The 27,805-nt window shown below is 39.2% G+C and overlaps 1 protein-coding gene across 3 annotated transcripts in view; it reads right to left on the bottom strand.

The window, feature by feature from the left end:
• Positions 1-27,805, bottom strand: part of PCDH19 (protocadherin 19) — a 112,437-nt gene that overhangs the window by 40,301 nt on the left and 44,331 nt on the right. For 2 of the 3 annotated variants that reach the window (XM_011937264.1, XM_011937265.1), the window contains 2 exons: positions 14,777-14,835; positions 6,032-6,204 (listed from right to left, as the gene is read on the bottom strand). In XM_011937264.1, coding sequence (XP_011792654.1) covers positions 6,032-6,204; positions 14,777-14,835 — 232 coding nt within the window. The remainder of the gene's footprint in view (positions 1-6,031; positions 6,205-14,776; positions 14,836-27,805) is intronic. The other variant, XM_011937266.1, reaches the window with a different exon arrangement.

Raw genomic sequence — 27,805 nt, 5'->3', positions numbered from 1 at the left:
TAGTTGAAACATTCAATTGCCAGAGCCAGGCACATAGTGGGCATTCAAAAATACTACTGAGTAATGAGTGAAATATATCTGTATGTTCATGGTTTATTCCTGCCTAGTATACCGGCAGGATGAAAGCAGCTGGAAGTCACATATATAGAAACACTGTGTACACATTCCTGGGTTCAAGTAATTAAATTTCACTAGGTATATTTGCAAGAGGATGAAGGCATTTTTAAAAGTCTCTATATGAGCAAAACTGGGAAAGAAATAACCACATGAATTGCAAAACAGTGTATCTAGCCTCAAAGATGCTAATTCAGGTCCAGGGGGATCTAATCAACCGCTTTGTTCAAGTAAAGATAAAACTTTTTGACAGCAAATGCTATTCTGATAAAATGGAATTTTCAATTACTCTATGAACATCTGGCCCATGCTATCCTATCTGGAGCCCAGCAGCACACTGCCTTGCAATGACACGAAATAGTCTCCATTGAGAACTCCCTATTTTGCCAAGAGACTAATTGAAATGAGTGTTTCAAAATTCAGTGAGGTAAGAGGTGAGTCGGGGGATAGATAAGAAGATAAAAGAAGGGATGTTCAGTCATGAAATCATAATTTCTTTAAATGGCTAGAGGAAACAAAATTACACATTGTTGGTAGAGTGTTGAAAGTGTAAACATCTTAATACACCTGTGGTTGACACTAGAATAAGCATAGTAGACAGCCTACAGAACATTTTCACGGCAAATTTGTAACAGCAGTTGCATTAGGCACAGATCAAGTTCTTCAAATCCATGTTACACACAGCAAACATGTTAAATGCTATTCAAGTGATGAAACTAGTAAATAAACAAGTCTACTAAAACAGAAGAATCTATACTTCCAGAAATAAAGCAATCATTATATTGCACTTGGATGCATTTGATATGAAAAGCAGATAAATCTTACAAAAAAATTCTGTAAGTTGCTTCCATTTGGTATCAATCAGCATGGAGGGAAACCAATTCAGTGTTGTAGTGAACTCCAAATAGGGTGCATATTAGAGCAATTGGAGTCATCTTTTCATCTGGTGAATTTATAATCAATAATTAAAATCATAAGGAAAGAGGGAATGAGTGTAATTTGAAACAAAATAGCTCAGCTTGGGACTAGTGTACACGTCTAGGGCATGATCCCTATAAACCCCAATCTCATATCAGGATTACAATTTAAGTAAGAATAATGGGATATCCACATCATCAAAAATTGTTATGCAAAGAAGCAAGGAGGAGCCAGACCCCAGCCCCCAGCCCCCAGCCCCCACTACTCAGCTCAGAGATAACCTGGATAGGAAGAAATTCAAGCCCTGTGATACCCATAATCATGCAACAAACCCATGAGCCTCTGGCATCTCTCACCACTCTACTTGTCAATCACTCTTTTTAGAGAGTCTCTGCAGGAACTGCATAAAGGCAAAATTCTTATCCCCACCAGAGGGTGGTAATTTTACCAGGTAACTCAGACTCCTTCAAGCCAAATAATTCACTCAGGGACAGAAGGCATCAGTTTAAAAATTTGAGTATTGACTCCCAAGCTCAGCACCAAATTGCCTCAAGAACCAAATCAAGTGGTAAAACCTGCCAATGACAACACTTACTTGGTCTCAAGCCACTCAGAGCTATTAAGAGACAGCATTCCAAAAAATGCCATTCTACAATACACCAGTAGAAAGCACAGGATAAAGAATTCTCTATCATCTTCTTTTCTGGAAAGCCATAACAACAAGAGCTGAATAATAAGGACAAACTGAAACGTATTAATTCATGGGCACTGGATAACAAATGAATTTGTAATTCAGTCAGCTGGCAACCAGGAAATTCAGCTTAGCCAGTTCATCAACCAACTGACCTGGTCTTAGGCATGTCAAGAGAAATACCAAGATTGACAGTAATCCAGAAAGCAGAAATTCCTGTCATTCTCTCTCATTTCCACCCTCACTGAGCTCACAAATGTGTCTGGTTGGACAATCAAAACATAATCCTTCTGGTGTCTATACACAGTAGGGAGACTATAGCTTATAACAATGTAGTGTATATTTTAAGATAGCTAAAAAAGAGGATCTTAAAAGCTATTACTGCAAAGAAATGATAAATGTTTGAGGTTGCTGGATATACTAACCACCCTGATTTAATAATTATATTATTATATAACATATACATGTATTGAAGCATCACACTGTACCCCACCAATATGTAAAATTATGATGTCAATTATAAACAAAATAATAAGTAAATTTAGACATTTTTAAAAATTGAAAAAGAAACACATAATCCAAACTTCCTAGTGACTAAAATACCTGACTTTTGCCATTTGAGTTCAAAAGTCTTCTAAGCCAGGCGCAGTGGCTCACGCCTGTAATCCCAGCACTTTGGGAGGCCAAGGCAGGTGGATCACTTGAGGCCAGGAGTTCGAGACCAGCCTGCCCAACACGGTGAAACCCCGTCTCCACTAAAAATACAAAAATTAGCCAGAAATTAATGCACATCTGTAGTCCCAGCTACTCGGGAAGCTGAGGCAGGAGAATCACTTGAACCCAGCAGGCAGAAGTTGCAGTGAGTAGAGACTGCACAAGTGCACTCCAGCCTGGGTGACAGAGTGAGACTCTGTCTCAAAAAAAAAAAAAAAAGAAGTCTTCTAGATATTCTCCTTCTTTTGTTGAATATAATATTCTCCTTTCTTCATTAAATATAGTGATTCTGGGTTCCCACCTCTAGGAATGTTCTCAGAGAAGGGTTATTGAAAATTAAGGAATTCGGGCCCTTACTCAGAGTCACAAAGGACCCTTGTCATTCACACCGATCATTCTTCTGCTACAATAAATTCTTAAGGACAAATCCCATAGAAACTTTTGGCAGTGTGGAAAAGCACAGGGCCCAGGTGTCTCTTAAAAAGAGGAGCAAATATAGTTTATACCTTTACCCCAAACACAGGCAACACAGTATCAGCTCTTTGAACAACCCATTCCTGCTCAAAGGAAAAATTAACAGATGCACAAAATTATCTTTATTTTGAAAATTCTGAGATTCCCCTTCAATCATGTGTCCACATATGTGCAAGGAAAGATGCAGTACTAATATCCAAATTAGAAAAGTCACAGAGAGAGCTACAGACATGAAATACAAGGTGAGCCAAACTCCCCAAAACAAAGGTGTAAGGCACACTCTTCTTGGATACATTTGGCCCAGCTTTGGAGTGGTTCTGGCAGGACTACAAGAAATATCAGGATCAGAGTTAGCCTGACAAATTCACTACATTCTTTACTCTGCTCCAGTGACACCTACACAAACCTCAAGAATAGTTGCTCTGGAACTCCAAGAATTTCAGAACACTTGGGTTTAAGATTCCTATCACAGTGTCAATGAACCAAGGGGATTGGGGACTAGTTTTTTTCTCCTCAAGGAATTCTTGAGATTTTCAGTACAGGTCTCAGTCCAGTGCAGATTCTATTTTCCCATCTCACCTTTCTAAACTGGTAATCCTTTGAAGCAACAATACCATGTCACCCTGGGACAAATCTAACTAAAATGGTTATAAGATCAGGCATGCATGGTGGATCACCCAGTGACTGCCTTTCAACCACTGTACCTTAAGATAAAATGTGATATACTTATTATGCAAATGCAGGCTTCAGATAGTAAAATGCTATGAAATATTAATTGTTGGAATTGTTCCTCTTTTGAGGTTGCAGTCATCAGTCCAAGTGAACTGGTGATGGAATATGTGTGGCAAGCCTGAAGTTGATTTGGGACACACAAGTATGATCACAGAAAGCTTCAGAAGTAGTGGGATATCACAAGGGAGAGACTGAGGCGTAAACAAGGCCCAAATTCTTTTTGTACCTAAACTTAGGCAATCACACACGTTGAAAAGAACTCACTCAAGGGTTGGTTCAAGTGGTTTAACCACTGCTGGAATAATAGAAAAAATGAAGATACACACATGCAAATCAAATAGTAAGAAACAAAACGTGAAAGTGTTACCAAAATGACCCAGCAAAAAGTGTGTGTGTGTGTGCGTATGCATTTGTGTGTGTGTAAAAATCATCATCTTATATGTAGGAGAATCTTGGAGTATTGCCACACATCTCCTTTAGAATATTCTCATTATTGATTATGCCAAGGACACAGATGTAAAGTGAGGTATACAAGGCAAATTGGGTTATGTGGTCACTCTACCTATATGGCGACTGGTGGTCTCTACTTTCAACCCAAATGACTAAGCTGAAATAAAATTTAGGTATGCATTCACAAAAAAGAATACTCTTATTATCCAATCTACATAGCACATATATATACACACACACACATACATAAATACATATATATGTAATACATCCAATTTGTAAGAAACACTCTCTCAGAAAAAACTAGCTGCAGTTCCCTGATACTGTTTTCCTAGAGAAATGTGACAAAAAATTAAAACAGATGTTGTTCTAACAACGCATAAAGTGAAAATCAATTATGACTATTTCCTTTCCTGGAGTCATTTCATTTTAGAGAGCATCTAACTAAAACCCTTTCTTGATATAAATGAAAAAGCACTTCTTTGAAACACACAACTAGTAAATGATATATATCAGTTTGCATCCTGTGACATACTGCTAATCCTCTGAGTATTAAATTGCCTCTGTTTCAGTTATATAAGTGTTTAATTTTTTTCATCTTGAGTCATAGTGAGGTTTCCCAGAAAGTGTATTATCTCTGCAGATGTCACCACTCACCAATTAGGAAAGGCAGCAGTGCACAATTCATAGTGACCTCTCTGTATAATAGACTTTGACACTTGGGTCTGCTGGGGAGGGGATGGATTAGACAATTTAATAGAATCTACAGTGACTAATTTTTTTTCCATGAAAAGCATTTTGTTTTGTAGATAGTGCATTTTTTTTCCTTTGGATTTATTTCCAAAACCAAAACAAAAGCATTTAATGATGTTTACAGTGAAATGAAACAGCTGAAGACCAGCACATAATCACCATATTTTGTTTTCTCATCTTTAAGTCTTTTAGCAGTAGGGCTTCCAGCTGAGCTTGAGTCTAGCTTTTTCTCAAGACATAGCCAAGCATTCTGAAGCTTCACTGAGCCTAACCACCAAGTTGAATTCATATTTCTTAATTGAAAAAGACAGGCTGTTTGCATAGCATGTTTGCATCAGTAAAATATTGAAAATGACATTTGTGCCCAAGTCCATCTAAACATTCTGCCTTAGCTGAACTCTGCTAATGTTTTTATACCCTGGTTTCTGCCTAGCAAAGTTTTAAATAGTGCCTATTGATAAAGCATGTGTGGCTGAGTTCTGAGTTCACAGAAATAGACTCTTTTTCATACATGAGGATGCTACTCCTGACATGCGCTTTGAGGTGCCTTTCACATTGATGGAATATTTTACATTGACTCAGCCACGTTCTCTTACCCTGGTCTCCCCTATGACTAATGGCATGGTTTTGTGTGGAAGCTAGAGGGAGGGATTTGGCATAGCAGCCCCATAGACAAAATGGGAAGTTTAGTACTTTCTATCCTCAGTAAATAGTACACAATCTGTAGTCAGAGAATAGAGTCTCACTCTGGGTAAAGCTAACCAGTCTGATAGGGAAATAAAACCCACCCCTTTGGTCTCATTAGTGCTGCGTTCTATGCAATTCAATTGATCAGCTGAATTCATGTACTAAAGCAAAAAGAGGCATTTATTCCTGGAGAGAAGGCATCTGTTCATCTCCTATGAGCTTAGTGTAGTTTTATTGAAGAAAATGTATGCAATATGTACATGTAGTAAGCTTCTGAAGTGCCTGAACATTATACAGACCTAGAGGATCCACTTAGGGAGGGCAAAGAAGAATCTGGCTAGGTGTCAAGACATCTCAAAAACCTGTAGATGCTGCTAAGGTGTGAGCTCTGTAGACACCTTGATAATACACTCATTAAGCAAAGTAGTATAGTATGCCTACAAACATTTTGGGTTCTTTGGAGTCGACTGTTGGAACTTACATCCAACCAGTCCTTACCATGGTCAGGCATCTGAGATCCCATGGAGGTCACACTGGTGTTCAGCACATCATTGACAGCAGTATCACAATACAGGCTCCGCTGGACATCATGCTCACTGTCAGTTTGGTCACTCTCCTCATGTCCACTATCCTTCAGGCTGTTGCCCTCTAGGTCCTTGAAGGTGGAGCTGCTGGGTTGAAGAAAGAATGATAATTTACGACCGTGACAGATCTGATTTTAAAAATCTTTCTGAGCCAGGATGATGTCAGCTCCGTAATGAGGCAAACAGTGGCTAGATTGCCAATAGGGTAGGAATAAGGCGAAGAGAAATTTGTGTTTAAAGATAATAAAACTTAACATTGCAGAGAGGTTCCCACTATTGGATGCTGATACAGCTAACATTTTCATTCACTTATCTTAAATGCATCACTACAGACAAGGTGGAAGAAGCTACATTTCTAAAACTGCCTCTAAAGAATGTCATCATTTCAGAAGTCTTTTTTCTCTTCTTATAAAATCAAAGTAAAATAATAATAGCTAGTGTTTACTGAGCAATTACTATTCATGAGGCACTGTTTTAAGTGTTTGGCATTAATTAACTGTTTAAATCATCACAACTGTATAAGAGAAAGGTGCTGCTAATATTCTCATTTACAGGTGGAAAAAAAACAGAGGTACATGGAAGTGAGATAACTCACCCAAGGTCACACAGCTGGTAAAAAGTATAGCGGATCTAAGACTGAAAACAGGTAGTCTAGCTCCAGAGCCTGCCTAGAAATTTAACCACTACGTATATTGACTCCTAAAAGATGTCTACTAACCAACTGTAAAAAGCAAAGGTAGCAGAAATTGAAGTAGAGCAACTAAAATAGGAAGGATTATCAGGACCAGAGAACCCAGGTCAGTTTTATCTGAGAAAAACAGATGAATATATTCAAAGAAAAAGAGGAGAGTCAGTAGCTGAGCATGGAAAGTGTGATGTTTAATTCTGTGAGTCAACTTGACTGCACCATGGAATGCCCAGATACCTGGTTAAACATTATTTCTGGGTGTGTCTATGAAGGTGTTTCCAGAAGAAATTAGCATTTGAATTGGTAGGCTCAGTAAAGCAGATAACTCTCCCCAATGTGGGTGGGCATCATCAATCCACTGAAGGACTGAATAAAACAAAAATTGAGAAGGAAGTTGAGTTTGCTCTCTGCCTTACTGCTTGAGCTGGAACATTAATCGTCTCCCGCCCTCAGTGCTCCTGGTTCTCAAGACTTCAGACCCAGACTTGAATGTACACTATTGGCTCTCTGGTTCTCAGGCTTTCAAACTACACTCCCATCTTCCCTGGTTCTCCACTTTGCAGATGGCAGATTATGAGACTCCTCAGCCCCCATAATCACATGAGCCCATACCTTACAATAAAACTCTTTCTACATATTTATAGATTTAGATATGCCTATTGGTTCTGTTTCTCTGCAGAACCCTAACTAATATAGAAGGTAAGACAAAAGTGAGAACCAGAAAGTGAGCACTAATACAACTCTGAGTATAGTTAAACTAAGAACATGAAAACTTTCAGCTCAAGTGTTGATGTGTAAAATGATTCTTGCATTTATTAAATCAATCTACCATCCAATGCACTAAGCATGCAATCCAAGAACTCCACAACATTTCTCATGAAATAGAGAATAATGCATAAGGTACAGCTATAGGGCACCCATCTGCTATTTCTAATAGTTTGTATGTCCTGACAGAATCCACAGCTGTGCTACACCATGAACCATAAATTATGCATCTGAAATACCTAGTGGATGGTGAATCCATTCCCTAGTCGGTGAGGAAGCAGCAAAGGCACACTTTAGAAAATGTGTTGTTGCCTCAACAAGGAAGAGTGTTATGTTTGTGAATTAGAACAAACCCTAGTAGACCTACTATGCCTCTGAGAAAAGAGCCCTGTGGAGATGACACTGCAAACTCACTTGATCTGCTCAACCTTGGACACTCACAGGCCTGGCTCTCTGAGACTGATAAGAAGATTCAGTACATATAATGAAGAGCTATGCCATGGACACAATGGATACATTGTCACTCTCCACACTTGGTCAAGAAGAATCACAGCAGATTTTTAACATATGACCAACCTAGATGTAGAATGCTTGCTGACCTGAATATAAAAAGTAAAGATCAGGAGGGCAGTAACTGGAAAGCCATAATTATAAGAAAATGAAGAGCAGGAGAGAGTGAAGCATTGACCTGTTAGCTAATTATTTTCAGAAAGAATAACTGAGCATCAACTGCACTAAAATTAAAATTACTCAATAGGCCAGCTCATTCAGCTCCTTCAATTTATGTCGCACAGCTAACTCAGCCTTATGGACCTACCAGGATGCCGTTCTTTAAAAAAAAAAAAAAAATTATCTTACAGGTCTTTTATGGTCATGATGGCCAATTGGAAACACATGATTTAAAGTGTTTCACCATTTCTAGCTTTATGACACATATTATGGAGTTTTCTGTAAATACTGTCATAATCCCACAGTTTAAATAGATTTAAAGTTTGTTTTTTAGAAATTATTCTCTGTTTTGTGAGGTGGGTGCCTGCCTACAAGCATCCATGTACCTCTGGAGGAAGGAAATGACCTGCCTGGATGATATTCAGGTAACTCCATTTTTATAACAAATATTTAACTTTCCAAACCTGTATATTTTCTGGTGTCTGAAAATTTCCTTAATCCACAACACAAATTTGTCACTTTAAGCCAGAGAATTCAACTCTGAATTCAGCAGCTGTTGAAACTTGCTTGAAACATATGATGATGAGGGGTCTAGTATGGGGGCAATGTAACTAACCAGCCCTTTGAACAGGGCTTCCCAGCCTTGGCAATATTGACATTTGGGGCTGCATAATCCTTTGTTGTGGCTGTCCTGTGCATTATAAGGTGTTTAACAACATCCCTGCCCTTTATCTACTGGATGCCAGTAGTGACCCCCACTTAAGGGAAAAAACCAAAAATGTCTCCAAAGAGACATTGACAAATCACCCCACAGTTGAGAACAACTGCTCCAGGTTCTTTATTTCTATAGCAGACTGCAGTGAACAGCCTGAACTTGGAGTCATTAGGAGAGGTAATAATCTATAATCTGCCACTTCATCTGTGTGACCCTGGATCTGATATCTAATGTCTTTAAATCTCAATTTCTTTATCTGTAAAATGTGTTTGCTAAAACCCCCTTCACAAGGCCATTTAGAAGACTCAAAGAGACACTGTACATGAAGTACCAGATATACATAAATGCTCCATAAATGGTTATTGTTTAATATGATCATTATTCTGTGTAGTAATGTTTTCACCGAGTTACAATTAAATATTATGTCCACAGTTTTTATAGTATTGGTATAGAAAATTTATATTTAAGGAACTCTTCTATATCTTCTGTAAACAATAGTCACATACTATTAGGTTAATTTCTTCTAACATTAAAGAACAGAAAATAATAGTTCTCCTGTCAAATGGCCATCCTTCCTTTAATGAATAATGAAAACTATATCACTTGATGTACTTACTGCTTTGTCTTGATTTCTGAAAAACTTCAACATAAATGTAATGTTTAGTTGCAGTCAGTTACCTCCCTGGATGCCAGGGATGTCTACCTTACTTCTCCTAATTGGTTTTGCATCTGCCTTTCAAAAATCTGATCATCTTTTTTATAGGCATCTGAATGTTATAAACAACCTCAGAGATTTTGTTTTTTTAAATAGAAATGATGGAAATAAGAAAACAGTGAAGGATTAGCTACTAGGATGTAAGGGACTGGTAGTGTGAACATGATAAGTTGTGTAGTCTCAGAATAAAAAGCAAGAGGTATAACAACTCCCCAAAACCCTGGAATAGTTAACTCATTTAAAGATTAGTTTGCCCATCTGACAAACTAAGCACCACTTACACTGATCTTGTAAGAGCATTTAGTGGTTTAATGAATGGATTTGTGTAAGGCAGTTTAAGACCCAGTGAGCAAGATGCCGCAAATTGTAAAACAGCCTGGTAAATGGCTACTCACCCAAAACAAGTAACAATTTATGCCAGGCATAAAAAATGCTGATTTCACTTGCTTTATTACCTGCATACCTCTTGGGAGATGAAGGACTTGTAAAACAACTTTTGTGGGACAATAAATTAGGGGTTCCTGTTTCCAATGATATTGCAAATGCACATGTTTCTATTACTGCTCTGGTGGCCAAAAGAAAGACAGATATGTTTGAAAACACCTAGAACAGGGTTCTGCACCAAAGAGTTACTCAGCAGATGCATGACGAATGAACATCACACAAATTCTGACCCATATTTACCATCTGAAATATTAGAGCTCTTTTCCAAAAGACATAAGAATCTGAATGGAAACAGGTTATATCTTACTAGTAGGTGATACCACATACCCAGGGAATGATATCTGAGGCTAAGAATGAGAAAGGAGTGAGAATGAAGATTATTATAACTGTGTTTAAGTAATACAAGGAAAATCCTAGAGTGGTTTCTGGACCACCTGTATCACAATCACCTTGGGAACCTGTTACAACTGGAGGTTCTCTAGGGATGGAGCTAGCATCTCTGCATTTAACAAGCCTTTCAAGTGATTCCAATGCACATTAAAATCCAGAAATCACTGGCTTAAAGAGAAATCTAGTGCTAGTCTTTAATAGAAAAATGCTAAGGTTTTCTTCAATTCCTCTCATGCATTCATTCAATAAACATGTACCAAGCATTTATTATATACAAGGCACCATACGAGGTGCTGCAAAAACCCCAGGACAATTTGGGTGGAAAAGAAAGCCTTGTGCATGATTTAGGAAGCCAAAGCTCCTAATCCTTTCCACACTGAGTCAGTGCTTTGTTCATTTTCTATTTCATTTTCTTTGGGCCACAGCCTTATGCCCTGCTTGATGTTGTTCCCAAAGCACTGTAGGAGTGGATATCACACAGCAGCCCACAAAACAGGCATGAGGAAAGAGTGCTGCAGCAGGGACAAAGTACCTCTGCTGGCCTTCCTTGCTCTGAGAAGACAGCAAGAAACAAACAAAGCAGGAAGGAAGGCCATTCAGAAGAAACTCTGCACTGCCATGATTTGTTAATCTGGGGTCCTCACATAAGCCTCCTTGGGTACACCTGCAGGTTGCAAGTGACATTCTGAAAAAAAAAAAAAAGAAAGAAAGAAAGAAAAAGAAAACTACAGAAATATAATGCTAGATTCCTTGGTGCATAAAATTATGGGAAGCCTGCCATATCACTTCCTTTTCCCAAGGCTGAGCTCCTCTCTCAACCTTGATTTGTGCCTATGAGAACCCCCTTGCCCTCTGGCTTTCTGTTGGGTTTAGCCAAAGGAAGACACCAGCAGGAGATCAGGGCAGGGGAGAACAATGATATCAGGATATTGATTGCCTCTGCTCCCTTCCTCCAGGGTCACTTCATGATGACTGGATCCCTTGGCCAACCAGAAGTCACTGTTACTCTCAAGTCAGTGTTCCCTACATGCTCTCTTCCCTGGTCCTGTCTGAAGTATTTTTAGCTCCTCCAGTGCCATAATACTGCAGTATCCCTTGAGGTTCACTAACCATGCCCAAGCCTTTGTAAATGGTCCCCTTTGTAAATAAACTTTCCTCAAGCCATTCCAATTTAGGTGTGCCAACTATTTCATGTAGGAACCCTGACTGATGAAGGAAAGACCCAGAGATGGACAGTGGTGGCTGCTGTTCAACTACTCAGGGTAGATAGAGGTAAAAGAGGAAAAGATGCCTGTATGTAAACAGTCTGGCTAAGAATGCTAACAACTGCTAAAGAATGCCTAAAAGAAGGGTCCAAGAAACATCCTTGGATAAGTAGAAAGTGAATAGAAGAAGAGAACATGGATAGAAAAATAAGTTCTCAGCCGGGCATGGTGGCTCACACCTGTAATCCCAGCACTTTGGGAGGTCAAGGTGGGTGGATCATTTGAGGTCAGGTATTCGAGACCAGCCTGGCTAGCATAGCGAAACCCCATCTCTACTAAAAATAAAAAAAATTAGCCAGGCACAGTGGCACATGTCTATAATCCCAGCTACTCAGGAGGCTGAGGCAGGAAAATAGCTTGAACCCAAGAGGTGGAGGTTGCAGTGAGCCGAGATCGCACCACTGCACTCCAGCCGAGGCGACACAGCAAGACTCGGTCTCAAAAAAAAGAAAAGAAAAAAGAAAAAGAAGTTCTCAAAGTTAGCCTGAAATTGTATTGGCATTCAAAGAAACAGGGACTTGATAGTAAAATTAAAACTGATAATCAGATTCAGAATTTCCTGGCCAAGAGCTTTTACCACGCATGTAAATGGATCTTCAAGAAACCACATACAGCAAAACCCCTTTCAAACATTTCTGTGAGCTATTTGAACAGGCTTTGCATGACTTTATCACCTGGTGTTAGCCACCACTCTCAACATTTTCCTCACATTTTACACTTAACACAGTTGGTCCCCAGAACAGCATAGCACACAAGATTCCCTGTATCTTTCTAAGTATTATGCTTCGTCTATACTCAATTGACCACACAAATTCCAAGGCCTTCAGGGTTTCCCAAAGCCCTCACAGCTCTCTAAACAGAACCCTGGCAAAAATGCATGTGTCCCTGAGTTTTCAGATGTTTCCTCTTGATCAAGGTGGTCCCTGGTTTTATTAAAAAAAAAAAAAAAAAAAAAGCTATCTTTGATTTCATACAAAATCAGGAGACTTTTTCACCAAGAGTCCATTAAGTCTCGGTTGTGCCTTTTGTATGTGTCTATAAACAAAAAACATAAAATAATTAACCAAAATCAGAAGTTCCCAGTAAGTCTCAACGCTGCTGTGGAAATACATGTATCCCCAAAGCCATTAATGTTTAAACATAAGTTTTTATCTTATCAGTCTACCTTGTAAATTGGATAGTCAGGACTGATGTAAGATGCAAGGGTGCCTGGGAGTCTTAGCTTTCTTCCAGGCTGTGACAATCAGACTCATATTATCAGGTTTTTAATTTTATTTATTTATTTTTCTTTTTGGTAGAGACGGTAGGGGGTGGGGGGGGTTGCACTATTTTGCCCAGGCTGGTCTCCAACTCCTGGCCTCAAGCAATCCTCCACCATCAGCTTCCCAAAGCGCCGGGATTACAGGCATGAGTCACTGTGCCCAGCATCATGTTATCTGTTTAACCTGGCTATAGAATTCCCAGGTACCCTGAGTTAGCCCAAGGGGCCTGTGAGGCTAAGGCAAGTCACTGTTTTTATCAAAGTTTTAAAATGGAGCTTTGAAAGTAACAATCTGGAAGCAGAAAACAAAGCAGGTTTCTGCTACAAAGGCACTCTAATCAGTGCACATAAGAGGGTTACTTTTTTCTTTCTAAAACAAATTAAGTCAGATAATTTTGAGTTCCTCACCTTTTGCTTTTATTGTGTGAGCCAGGAAAATATTCGAAATGGATTCCTCCCAACCCCTCAAAAAAAAAAAAAAATTCTCAACTGTGCTTTCACTGATAATACAAGGGCTACCCATTTTCAGACAACTAATGATCGCCACTTAAGGTCACAAGCAATTCCAGACCAATACAGATAAACTTAGCATGCTTTAGGGGTTACTGAAGCCTCATGAATTAAATTAGACATGAATGCAAGTTACCTGAAGCTTGTTTATTCCTTGAAATCTACTCTTCTGGTGATGTAACTTTATGGGATTAGAGCCAGCAAAATAACAGAATTTGCAAGTCTTCTCTGTTACAGCTCTAACATACCCTGCTTGCCTCTCTGTTTCATTTCTATTATTTTAACAAACATACTCAGAGTTCAATTTTAGCTGCAGAATAACCACTGGACCATGTAAGTGATATTTACATGAAACAGCAATAAAGGCATCATTTGAATGGTCAGGACTGGTCTTTCTGCGCAAGAGGTTATCTTCTTTGCTCAGTTTCCACCTTTTAGAGGGCTTCCCAAACTCCTTGTCCTTCTCCCACTGGGTGTAGCCCACTGCACCAGACGGGATCTTTCTTGGCAGTATTCAGCTCTGTACTCAACATCTATTATGGCTCCTTGGATACTAAATTATGACCAACCAATCACATAAATCTCAACTTTGTTTCCTCTGAAACACATCTAAATATTTTAAGAAGAATCAGGCAAATTTCTTTTTCTCTCTCATCTAGAAAGGAACGGATTAGCTTCTGTCATTAAAATATCCTTAAAATGATTTCAAAGTTGTTGAAATAGCATCAATCTCAAAACTCATGGGAAGTTCTACATGCATAAAATTTTTAAAGCTTTCCTTTATTTAAAGTGAAGAGCAACAAGAATTTTGGTATCAACATGATTGTGAAAGTTTTCTACTGTATATTTGTAATATCACATTAGAAATATTAAAAATATTAGAAATTAGAAATAATATTAGAAATAGGGAATATATGTAATATCAGATTTCTGTCACTAGATAAAACTATATTTTAATATAATCCCAATTTTATTTTTAATTTTGAGTATTTATACATACATTTTCATACCAAGAAATGTAAAATGTCAACAGTGATTACCTTTGGTTGATGAAATTACCAGTGATGTGTATTTACTTTTTTATGCTTTTCTCAATTTTCCAAACTTTCTACAATAAGTAGGTTAGACATTCATTTTAAAATCCTCCCAAAAAATACGGTTTAAACTTTTTAATCTGTTTTGCTTTTTAATGTTAAATCAAGCTTAGTTGTAGCAATAAGCAAGCAAACCAACATACCTTTTGATTAAATGGGCTCGGCTATTCACGTAGTTGGAGTCAAAAGAATAGTTTTCAGTCTGCAATGAGAAGAAAAAATTAAAAAGGTTACATAGATGATTCATAAGTAGATTTCGAACTATCCTACTTAGAAGGAATTTTTCTTCTGGGCCAAGAAGCAGTAAGTGAATTGGAACCCAAGGCCACAGTGGAGCAGCAGCCTCTGCCTCCTTCAGGCCCTAGGGGCTCCTGGAGGCAGTAGCTCCTCACTGCAGACCAGGACAGCCTTGGCACAAACATTCCCTAGAATATGACTGGCTACTGATCATGCAACCACTTACTGAGAAGAGATAACGTGACCTACAATCCTTACAGAAACTAATTGCTTCCCATTCCCCAGTGGAGAAAATTCTATGCCCATCAAATTGACTGGAAGTTCAAAGGTATTTTTATTAGTAGTAGTAATTAACATGTTAAAATATTTATTCCAAAGATATGGAAATGCAGGCAAGGTAATCCCCCACTGTGGATTTAAACTCTGCACTTCCCTTTGTTTCAAGACATTTGCTCAGCACTGGTTATGCAGGAAGGCCTTTGTTTTATCACAGATATAAAGGCAAACAAGCATTATGCCTAAAACAGGGTGAAGGGCAGTCCACAGGGGGTGCCAAAGCCTTTCATGTGAAACATGAAGTTTGCAAGCAAACCCCCGCCTCAGCTCCTATCATTAGAACACCGCTGTTTAATCTGGTTACAGCAGACTGCTGGAGCAATGGCTTTATAAAAGCAAATGCAGAATACCTGCCAGATGAAAGAGATGGAAAAACAGCTTATGATCACCCAGAGGTTGGAAGAACAAGAGGGGAAAAGCCTTAGAAGGATGAAATCCAGAGAAAAGTCAACACTAAAGTAACTGAATGTCCTGGTAAAGTGATCTCACGCCCAGCACTAAAGTACTACTCTTCTTGAACCATTGTATAATCCAGAAACTACCCAAACACATCTCCCCGAACCTCTTGCCATCCCACTAGAAATCGCCACCATTCCCACTATTCCTTAGGAGCCTTCTGAAATTACTTCAACTGGGAGTGTGTGGAAAAGGAAACACAACTGCTATCTAGCAAACAAAATAGCAGATTCCTCTCAGACCTTTACCTGTCAGAAACTAACTGTTCTAGGCTCCTAGATGCAGCCCTTGCTTCCAAGGAGCTCACAGTTTGACGGAGAAGAAAACAGAACAGGCAATAGCAGATCCAGCTACCACATGGGCACCAAACAGCCAGCAGTCAGAGTATAGACCCCAAGTGCCTACAATAGGTAGTAACGGGGATGGTGAATGTGTGAAAGAGAGAAGGAGACAGTACTTCAAAGGAAACTAAACCCCAACATTGCCCTGCACTTACTCAGGTATGTTCACAAACCCACCCATGCCCCTCATTTGAAGATGGACCGTGTAATATCTACTCACACTGCTTTTATCTAGAAGTTTATATCCCCTTTTTAATGTAAACCCAAGCAATTTTTAATGCTATTGGAAGAATAGGTTGGGAGATTAAAAATCAAAAGGGTCGGTTCATTTCGGGTTTCTTTAGAGAGTGAATGCTGAAATTGTCACAAACAGGATTAGGAGGCAAACTTGAAGCTGTGTTAGGAATACAATCCAAGTATTTGCTGGAAGAAGTTTATCCAACAGTCAGTCAACCAACAAAGATGTTTAATTGTTGTACCAATATAACAGGTAAAAATGATGTTGGTTAAATGTGTTCATCTATGATATTCAGTACAATATATAATTTAACAAGTGGGAAGTTCACTACCCCACAACAATTATGCTACCCTGTGGATGTGGTTTGGACCTGTGTCCCCACCCAAATCTCATGCTGAATTATAATCCTCAATGTTGGAGGTAGGGCCTGGTGGGAAGTGATTTGATCATGGTGGCAATTTCTCATGGATGGTTTAGCACCATCCCTCTTGGTACTGTCCTCTCGATAGTGAAGGCGTTCTCATCACATCTGGTTGTTTAAAAGTGTGTAGTCCCTCCTCCCCATCTCTCTCTCTTGCTGCTCTGGCCATGTGATATGCCTACTCCCCCTTAACCTTCCACTATGATTGTAAGTTTCCTTAGGCCTCCCCAGAAGCCAAGCAAATGTCAGCATCATGCCTCCTGTACAGTCTGCAGGACCATGGGCCAATTAAACCACTTTTCTTTACGAAATTACCCAGTCTCAGGTATTTCTTTAGGGCAACTTAAGAATGGACTAATACATCTGTTAAAACCCGGAATTGATTAAGCACTCAGCAGTTCAAATATTCATTTCACTCTGCAATCTTGGGCAAATTACTTAATCCCTGTGTGTTTCAGTTTCCCTCTCTGTAAAATAGGGATAACAGAACATGAATCCAAAGGAGAATTTCAGCTGCGTTTATCAGACCCATAACAGGAATGGCGGGAATCCTGATCCCCTGCTTTATTCAGAACCTGCAACTAACTCCAAGTAGGATCAGGAATTTGACCTCATTCAGGCAATAAAATAGTGGCACATGCATGTTCCATCTCATCTTCCAAACTTACTAAGCCATTTTTTCAAGAAGGTTAGTAAAGAAAGAAAAACACAAAAAGGAAATCTAGAGGATACTGGCTTTGCAGGAAAAGGATAAGCAGCAACCCAAGCTACTGTATTTAAAGAATCTGTCTTTACTGCCTTTAAAGAAGACAGTTCTCAAGTAGAAAATTTTCCATATCTTTGCATATGAAGGCATGGAACCTGTGTGCACTGTGCATCAAATATGAAGCTCCATGGTGACCTGACCTCCAGGCATGGTGCCAGAGCCACACGTTCAGGCAAAAAAGCAATACCATGCACATTTTATCGCTAATGAAAATACTACTTCTTGATCCTAATGCCATAATATATCTCATCGTGAGAATTCCCACTCCCGGGCACTGAGTTGAGAAGAGACAAGTCTCTAGGGCTTGTTTGTAATTACCTTAACAATTCTTACCCCAAATACAGTTCTGTTAACCTTGGGCAGATGTGCCAGGCATGATCTGCTACTGTAAAGAGGAGAATATCATAGAAGCTTATAACCTTCCTACCTTTCTTCCTCCTTTTTTAACTCCAAAGGAATAAACCACCCATTCTTATGGGTCCTGACCTTCAAATGAAAATATATTCCCCCAAATCAAAACAAACCATCATGGGCAGATGTCCCATGCTGCATCCTAATGCAATTAGTAGTGCTAGTCAATGTGGCAGGTTCCTAGAACCGATTTTCCCAGAATGGATGGGGCTATGCTGATTCACCCATTGTCTTGTGCCTTTGTAATCCGTCTCAGGTCTCTTTGTGAGGCAGCTGGGTTACAGTTATGGGAAAAATCTATGCAACAGAATTATTCTAATTGGACAGAATACACTATTCTGGCCTCATTAGTACTACATTCCAAACAACTGAGTTAACTGGCCATAGATGGGCTATTATATTATAGGTCTATGTATACTGACATCAAGTGTTCTAGCTCATACTGGTTCGAGGTGTATGCCCAAACCCAACTCCTGTGCACTGAGAGAGTATATTTTTTCACACTTCTGGTGGAGCAAAGGATGAGATTCAGATCATCCTGAAGAAGGAAATATTTTCTTAATGAACAGTTTGTATGTCTTAAGCCAGTGGCTCTCGGCCCTAACTACAAATGAGAATCAACTCAGAATCTTCTTCTTGTAAAACATAAAAAATAAAAATACTGTCACCAAGGACCCACTTCAAGAGATTCTGAGGTAATTAGCCTGGAATTGGATCCAGGCACTGGGTGGTTTTTTTAAAAGCTTTCCAGGAAATTTTAGTGTACCTCCAGGGTGGCAAATAACTGTCTTGAGCAAAGGACTGGCCACAGGCTCTGACCTAATGTGCTGCATTTTCTAAGGCAAGCCCAGTTGTTTAGAAGATGTCATTTCTTTTGTCAGATTATCTGCCAAGGTCATCTCAATATAGGATAAAGAACCACAGAAGAAATACATTCTTTAAGATATAATACAAAAGCCTTTTTTTTTTTTTTTGCATGAATGTATTGGCTCCTAGTTAGCCTTATTTAATCAAAATTTGCTTGACATTATTCCAATACCTTCTCTAAGTATGCTGAATGGCAAACAACATGAAACATTTGAGAGAGGAAATTTTCTCTAAATGTCACATTAATTTCACTAGGAAATGTTCCCATTTCTAATGAGACAGGCAGGTTAACACAAGAACACAGCAAAGAGATAAGAACAACATTTGCTTTGGAAAAACTTAATTGTGACATTAAAAAAATGGGTCTAGAGCAAACTTTTTTATTTCATCTCAGTGGTAAATAAGAGTCACTTTCTTATTATTTAGTATATTTATCACAAATTCTTTTTCTTTTTCTTGAGATGGAGTCTCACTCTGTGGCCCAGGCTGGAGTGCAGTGGCTGGATCTCAGCTCACTGCAAGTTCCGCCTCCCGGGTTTACGCCATTCTCCTGCCTCAGCCTCCCGAGTAGCTGAGACTACAGGCGCCCACCACCTCGACCGGCTAGTTTTTTTTTTTGTATTTTTTAGTAGAGACGGGGTTTCACCATGTTAGCCAGGATGGTCTCGATCTCCTGACCTCGTGATCCGCCCGTCTCGGCCTCCCAAAATGACAAATTCTTTTTCTAATTTGAATTCTTTGTCCTTGGGTGTAACACTGAAAGCAGGTGTCTCACTTGACCTAGGTTTAATAAAATTTTGATTTTTAAAAATTCTCAAACAATAAATAATTCTGGACAGCTCAGTTTTCCAGATAGCTTAGGGCATTCTCCTTTAAGAACTAAAACTTTGATTTAAAATCCTAACCATCTGCCTTGTTTCTGAAACATATCACAAAGTTGCCCTCCTTAAAATAGGGTATAAAAACATAATTTAACCACTTATTGGTTACTTAGGCGCATCTTTATAAATGTAAATTATTACCCTATGCAGGTTTTGCCTGTATACTCAACGGTCCCAAACTGCTGTGGTTTTTTTCTTGTCTTTAATTTTTAACATAGGATCGTCACCAACCTTCCATCAAACATAGTGTTTTTAACTTTTCAGTGCTGTTGGTATATCAAAAGTATCTTTTCTTCCATTTCAAGTTTGATGCTTTTACTTTACTGTGTTCTTGGAAACTATACAATTATATTTGTGTCCAGAAAAAAAGAGTTGCAACGTTCTGCATAGAGAGCTGAGATGTTGCGGTCCTAAGGGGGAAATTACATGAACTTTAATATAGGGACTTTTGTGCAATGTTTTGGTTTTCATTGTTTGTTTGGGTATTTGTTTGTTAGCTGCTTGGGAGCTTTATTTGCTTACTATTTGTTGTTCTCAGCTTTCTTCTGGATATAGGAGGATTCTAGTAAGACGTTTGGGTGGGGGATATGTTATTACATTTCTACGTTAGTAAGTCTGGCATATCAGAAGTCAAATACTTCCACTTTGTGAGGCCCCCAAGGTACCAGAGAATGCCCTACTTCAATTGTCATTTTGCATTACTTTTACAGTTCACTGAATCGTGCCCTAGTCTCTAGAAGAGTGACTGCAGCTCTCAGCACCACATTTATCAGCAGAGAGACTTCGATCCTAAGGAGAAAGAAGCCCAATAAATGCAGATATATCCAGGACTAGACTCTTTGTCCAGTGGCACAAATCCCAGGTCACTATACCAAGCAAAAAAAAGATTGCAGACACTGGGATTAAAACAGAGGTTACTCAAATCTTTAGATTTTCATTTGAAAATGAATGATACTTTTAAGCTACACTTTTAAAGTCCCATCAAGCTGAAAAGCATTATAACTGTAACTTGCTACCTAATTTTTTAAAGGTTTTAAGTCTTAAGTCACTTTAGCAATCAAAACAGGAAAACTGGAATCCTATATCAGATATACAACCAAGTGATTATAAAATGCTGCTTCTTTTTTTAACTACTGACTTCCAATAATGATAATTGTGTCCACTGACCCATAATGAAAAGACCCATAACCTTTCCTAAAGCTGGTTGCTGTTTTAGATATTCAAATGGCCATCTCCTCACAAAGATGGTTTTTGGAAATGAGATAATAAATAGTTTTGCCTACTTCCTATCCCCAACACATAAAAATGAATATGTAAATTCTATATAAAAATAAAGCTGACGTGCCTCCAGCTAGAATGTATATTCAAAGACTCATCCATCCAGACAGCAGCAACCGAAGCAGGAATTAGTGAAGGTGGAATAAAAGGCACCATCCCCAGCTGCCAACATTACAAAGTTCATATTTGCCCTGAACTAGAAAACATGCTAGGTAAACTCCTACTAACCACTTATTGTCAATCGTATGCTCCCCACACACCCCAGCCCTAATTCAAATTCATTCTCTCTCTCTTTCTCTCTCTCTCTCTCTGTCTCTCTCACACACACACACACAGTTTGACTACAGAAAGCAGTGTGGTGTAGTGGGGACAGCTGGATCTCTCCCTAGGATTGTCATTAACTTACAGATGACCTTGGATAAATCACATTAACCCTCTTGAGGCCTTAAATTATCTATCTTTAAAATGAGGAGAATAACCAAAAGGATTCCATGTTGCCTTCAAGCTCCAACAATTCTAGCCATCTAAAACACAGTGATTCTCAATTTATTCATTTATTTATCCAGCAAGCATGAACCAAACCCTGGGAATTAAAAAAAAAATAGCCTGCACCTTCAAGGAGCTCACAAACTAATGGATCTTCTACCAGAGATGATCAAAATGTGAGACATTCAGGTAAATACACATACACAGACTGGCACCTATGTACCTGCAGATACATGCATATACTTGTACGCAGGCTAGTGGAGTGCGACTTGGAGAATTACACTGCTACTTTGTAGAACTAAATAACCCCCTAATGGCTCAATGACTGTAGGTGACTCATATAAGAGAATCTGGCCCTCATATGTGTCATATGTATATAACCCACATCATAAAAGGCAAGAAACCTCCCTATCCTATCAAATACGTTATATAATTCATAAAGTTCTTAGAAATAGCTCGTATATCTGTCCTTTTGGCTCCATTTCCACAGCCTTCATCACCTTGTGCCATTGTTTTCTCACCTTCATTTGTTCTACCTCATTCTGCAAAATGCTGTTTGGAAAATCTTCCTCACCCACTATTTTCATCACATCACTTCTCTTTTCAAGACCTTACAGTGGCTCCTTGTTGCAATTAACATTAAATCTAAATGAAGTCCTTAGCTAAGCAGTCATCCAACACAAGCCATCTAATTCCCCTCATTTCTAATATATCTCCATCACTGATCATCCCACATTGCTTAGTATTTTCTCAGCACTTTGTATACAGACTGTACCATGTAATTATGCATTTCCTCAGGTTCTATGATTATTTCATGTGTAGTGTGTCAGTTCATCTCTCAACGGGACTGGAAGCTCTCTTCTGAGGTCCCTGTGTCATCTGCCACAATGCTAGACATTTAGCGTGTGTTCGTGTAATGCATCAATGAATGATCAGAGAAGAGATGGAAGGGATTAAGAATGAGGCTACTTATCACAATTAAGGAAGGTGACCAAGTTTATTAGGCCAAGGTGGTTCTACTTCTTCAGAAAGCATCCACTCTGCACACTGCCTTCTGTAGTTACAATTTGTTCACTGTTATCATTCCCAACTACTACCTTATAAATACACAACAGCCTATATATAACTATAAGGGATAAGATGACACAGTTAGGTGCTTTCTGTCCATCTAACTCCATCAGTCCTACCACATCTCTGTGAATGGTGGTGACAACGTATGTTAGTGTTCCCAAACCCAAGTAGATAACGTTCCTGTGAGAAGACGAGGGTTCACCAGAATGTAGACCTCTGAGTCACAGATTGACAGTGTGGCAGCTACTTTTCTACAGGTGGTAAACAACTCTAGCATCCCACTGACTGTCAGGACAGGGATATCAATGAGAAACACAGGCCATGTGGTTAACATTCAACAAACTAAAGTGAAAGAATTCCCCTCCTAGCAGCCTCTCATTATCATTCCTATTGTTTCACTGGCACCAATGATGTGGTCACCCTACCTAGAGGTGGCAAAGATGGCTTAGGGAAAGCACTTTTCTTTGATCTCATCTTTGGGTCAAAGTTATGCCTTTAGAAGAGCAACCCAGTTGTGAATTTCACTACAGAGGCCTCCTTGAGAAACCTAGAAGCTGTCTGCAGTAATCCATATAATTCAAAGCCTGCTGAAAGACGAGCCTAAACACCATACCATAAAACAAATACAAGTTTCTGAATAAGGCCCTCGACCCTTTTCTAAGTCCTTTGTGGGCATAGTGCACTCTGAAATATTATCTGCTTATAGAAAGCTCTCTGGAAGCAGTTAATGCCTATTATATGTACAAATGCAAAATCAACAATATCTTGGTATGAGTAAGAGTACCTCAAGAGCAAATAAAATGAAAAATCCAGTCATGTAAGTCAAACTATTTAATCCCATGTAAACAGAACTTAATGGAGAACCAAATAGTTCTCAACCACATTTGCCAGTGGAACAAATTCTGGAGTCCAATCACCCTCCCGAACATGTAACAACAACACATTAAAGCTATTTTGCAGGCACAGAGTGCCTTTCATCCCCAAATATCAAAGCACTTTACAAGCAAGTGCCAACTGTTATTTCCCCTTTAAAGAGCCATGAAAACAAACCCACAGGTTAAGTGCTACAGCCACATTAAGTACTAACTCAGCTAGAGCATGCCGCAACAAGGACAATAAGAGAAACCCCAGGAGCACCGTTCTTGGCATTTTCTGCTACTGGGATAGGAAGTAATCAGAAAACAGTAACATCAGGGAAGTGATTAGCCTGCTTCCTACCTATGTTTCTCTGAGTGATTTCCTTGGCTCATTCCAGTGAAAGGGTCAGGGGAGTATAGTCCAGCACTTAGACAAAGGAAAAACTTGGCACACACTAACTGGAAATCATTCTCCAGACCTAGCTGGAGGGCCTAGTCACAGAGCCCAAGGGATCCAGAAATGAGCCACTTTGTTCCCCGAAACCTTGATGACCATTTTGGTTGCCCTTTAGAGACACTGGCAACCATTGTTAGAAGGTGACCTAAGATGTAAGATTAATAGTCATGATGGTGGTTTCAACTTTAGAAGCTATGATTTGGTAAAGCTGGTCCAACTGACAATAATAAACCCATATAAGATCTCCCACAAGAGGGGTGGGCATTGTGGCTCATGCCTGTAACCCCAATGACTTGGAAGACTGAGATGGGAGGATCGCTTAAGGCCAGGAGTTCAAGACCAGCCTGGGCAACATAGTGAGAGCCCATCTCTAATAAAGAAATAAATATACACATATATACATATACATAATATATACACATATATGTACACACATATAAGAGTGCGTGTGTGTGTGTGTAATCTCCCACAACCAATGGGATCCAGGAACCCACAGTATGAGCTCTCCTGGATCCAGCCTACCTTTGAGCCCTTCTGGCCCAGAGAAGGACCCTCTGAACCTGAGCTGGACCATTCCTTTCTGCTAAATTCTAGTATATCAGTGCCTCAGTTCTCTGCCACTTACCAGCTACAGAGCCCTGACTGCCTGCAGAGTGTGCAGAGTACAATTTCTATTGAGTAAGCTTTGTCAGCTGAAAAGACTTTCAAAATATTTAGAGAAAGCGGCGGGTGGCCGTGTGCCTTTGGGCCAAAACAACACCCCCAAATTCTGTTCCAACCCCAATCCCATTATTTATATTATGTGCCACTAAAAACCCAGTTGCCTCTACAAGCTTATTTAAGACTGAAGGAGCAACAGCCTTTGGCATATCATTCTAAATTCATTTCCCTTGTACCAGCTTGTTGCTCAAGCCCGTAAAATGTGATCATGCTGACAAAAAACAATCAAGTGATAGACCATCTTGGAAATAGTGAATGCATTAACGTCTAATATTGATGTTTTCTAATTAGATACAATACAATAGATCATTTTCTTGTTTGTGATCAATGAAACCTGCCATAGTTCTCTTTTGTTGCAGATATTTTGATTACTGCCTTGGCAGACAGAGGGGTGTCTCAGTACACTGAAATGAGTAGAGTCAAAGATATGTACACACAGCATTCACTTATATTTACTGTCACAAAAATATAAACAGATTATTTATTTCTGACCTTTAAGTACTCATTTCAGATTTAATGAGGCACAATAAACATTTCTCAAACTCAGATTCCATGGTTGCTTAACACTGGCAGCCCTCTAATTATGACTGTAGTAAACAAAGGGCATTTGGCTCTGTTGAAATTATTAGGCACAGAAGGAAACCCACAGGAGCCTCCAGTTTCTAGCAACTTAAACAAGCATTGCAGCAAATCAGCATTGGAGGCAAGATAGAGCTTATACTTTGGCATCACTTCATAAACTGTGAGAAGCAATAAGAAGATGACTCAAAAAATAATAATAGATATGTTTACTCATTCTCTAAAATGTCCCACCTGTCCTTCTCCCAAATCCTCACAGTGCTTCTCATTTTATTTGGGAAGGGGGATGAGGAGGGATGAGGGCAGGTTAGAATTTGATCTGATTTAAAACAGAGATTAACCAAAAGGCTACTATCTGACATGAGAGTGCTGGCAACCATGCACAGAAAGCCACAATTGCACTTCACAAAGTGGCTAATATTATCAGCATCTTGAAACTGCCAGAGTATTAGAAATCTGTAATGCAGTTATGCAAGGCACCGACAGAACAATTACTAAAGCACCTTGTATTTCCATGAAATCTTTTATCACAAAGACTTCCAGAATGTCTAACTGGCTGTTATAAAAAGGGTTCGTTTCCCCCCACAGCTGAAACACAACAGTCATTTTGCACCAGTAACAGTAAGCATAAAAAGATTGCAAAAGAGAGAAAAACTACTAAACCTCAGAAAACACATAAAGAAGAAGAAGGTTTTTAGATAGGGAGAAAACAGACACCCAAGTTCATAACTGGGGCTGAAGGTAGCTACATTTTCTCAGATCTCATGGCACAAAATTGAAGAACTTTCCTTCTCATGCAGCCAGCAAGACTTCCATGAGTTGCTGCATGACTGTAATGGAGCAGATGCTTCCTGTTAGTAAGAATTAGCATTTGAAAATGGACACAATACACAAAAACTTGCCTTTTCTTTTTCTCAAAGCCTTTTAAAAAACATTAACTATTTAATCCCCCTGCTGCCTTTATGAGCTAAATAAATATTATTAACCCCCTTAATGGCATTACAGAAGAGGTCAAGAGACTTGCTCTCTACTACACAGAAGCATCTAGCATCTACAACTAGAATTTGAGACTCTTCATGCCAGGTCCTGTGCTCACACCACTAGGCCACACCTCATTAGGATTCCGGAAAAATGCACTGAAATCAAAGTAAATAGGACTGCCTGACTAGGTATACTATTTGGGCGAAAGAAAATACACTAGCCTGCTTAAACACGACAGGTTCAAAGGCAGTGAACACAACCAGAGCAATTTCCTCCTGCAGGCAGATTAAGAAATGAAATAACGAGAGGAACACCTCACTCTACCTCTGCTATCAGACTCCCAGCAGCAAAAATCAGGACCAATTTTAAACTTAACTGTCAAAAAACAAAAGTTAACACTGTCAGAAACATAACGCTGTACTATGTCAGACAGCATACTCCTCAACCAGTGTGGCTGATGTCTCCTTTCCTTTCCCCACATTGTTCTCAGCTTCCTCCCTCCACAGCTCTCGCTTGGACAATTTTTCAAATATGTTTAGAAACCTCTTTCTTCTTTCACTCTTATGTACACACCTTTCTCTTGAAGGAAGCTTTCCTCATCCTGGTCGGCTCAATACCTGTGTCTATTTGATAACAAAGAAACATTTTTGTGGGGGCTAAACCAGTAGAAACAGGTATGGTCAGTCATTTCTTAACTCTGTGTGTGTGTGTGTGTGTGTGTGTGTGTGTGTCTATATATAGTTATATATGCGTGTATTATATATAATTTTTGTGAGGGAAACAATGATGTACCTTTGTGTACAGATATTTTTAAATGTTGGTTCCTGGTAGACCCAGCTTCAGTTAGGGTCAAAAGTTACTCTGGAGATTGTTTCCTGCAAATGGTTGTAAGCTTTGAAAAAAAGCACATAGGAAAAAAAATTAAAAGAAAAATTCTACAAAGCTTCCAATCACAGAGCCTTCAAGATGAAAATAGAAAAAGTTCTTACTCGCTGTGTGACCTTGCAGACATCATGGAGCCTCTCTGACTACATTATTAGAAATATCTATAAAATGGAAATAGTATCAGCCGGGTGCAGTGGCTCACGCCTGTAATCTTAGCACTTTGGGAGGCCGAGGCAGACGCATCACCTGAGGTCAGGAGTTCGAGACCAGCCTGCCCAACATGGTGAAACCCTGTCTCTACTAAAAATACAAAAAAGTTAGCCAGGCGTAATGGTGGGCGCCTGTAATCCCAGCTACTGGGGAGGCTGAGGCAGGATAAACACTTGAACCCGGGAGGCAGAGGTTGCAGTAAGCCAAGATCACACCACTGCACTCCAGCCTGGGCAACAAGAGCGAAACTCCATCTCAAAAGAAAAGAAAAATGAAAATAATATCTGTCCCAAATACCTTCTAGGGGATATTTTTTTTAGGACCAAATGTACAACCACTTTCCAAAACTGTGAATCACCAGACAAATGACAAGTCTTCTTATCAGATCGTAAACTTGATTTCTTCTGAATATTTATTTCTATGTCCAACTACATTCCCATTGAATATTGTGAATAGTTTTCTTTCTGAGGTTTCCTACTAGGATATTTTATCTGAGTCTCCCTTTATCTATGCTGTCAGAAAAAGAATAATGTGGTGAAGAGTTGTGTTTTTGGCATGGGAAGTTTTTTATATATATATATAGAGAGAGAGAGAGGCATCCATTGAATATTGTGAATAGTTTTCTTTCTGAGGTTTCCTACTAGGATATTTTATCTGAGTCTCCCTTTATCTATGCTGTCAGAAAAAGAATAAT

This window comes from Colobus angolensis, unplaced genomic scaffold (assembly GCF_000951035.1).
Source record: "Colobus angolensis palliatus isolate OR3802 unplaced genomic scaffold, Cang.pa_1.0 Scaffold161, whole genome shotgun sequence".
NCBI lineage: Eukaryota > Metazoa > Chordata > Mammalia > Primates > Cercopithecidae > Colobus > Colobus angolensis.
This window is presented reverse-complemented; position numbering and strand designations above follow the sequence as displayed.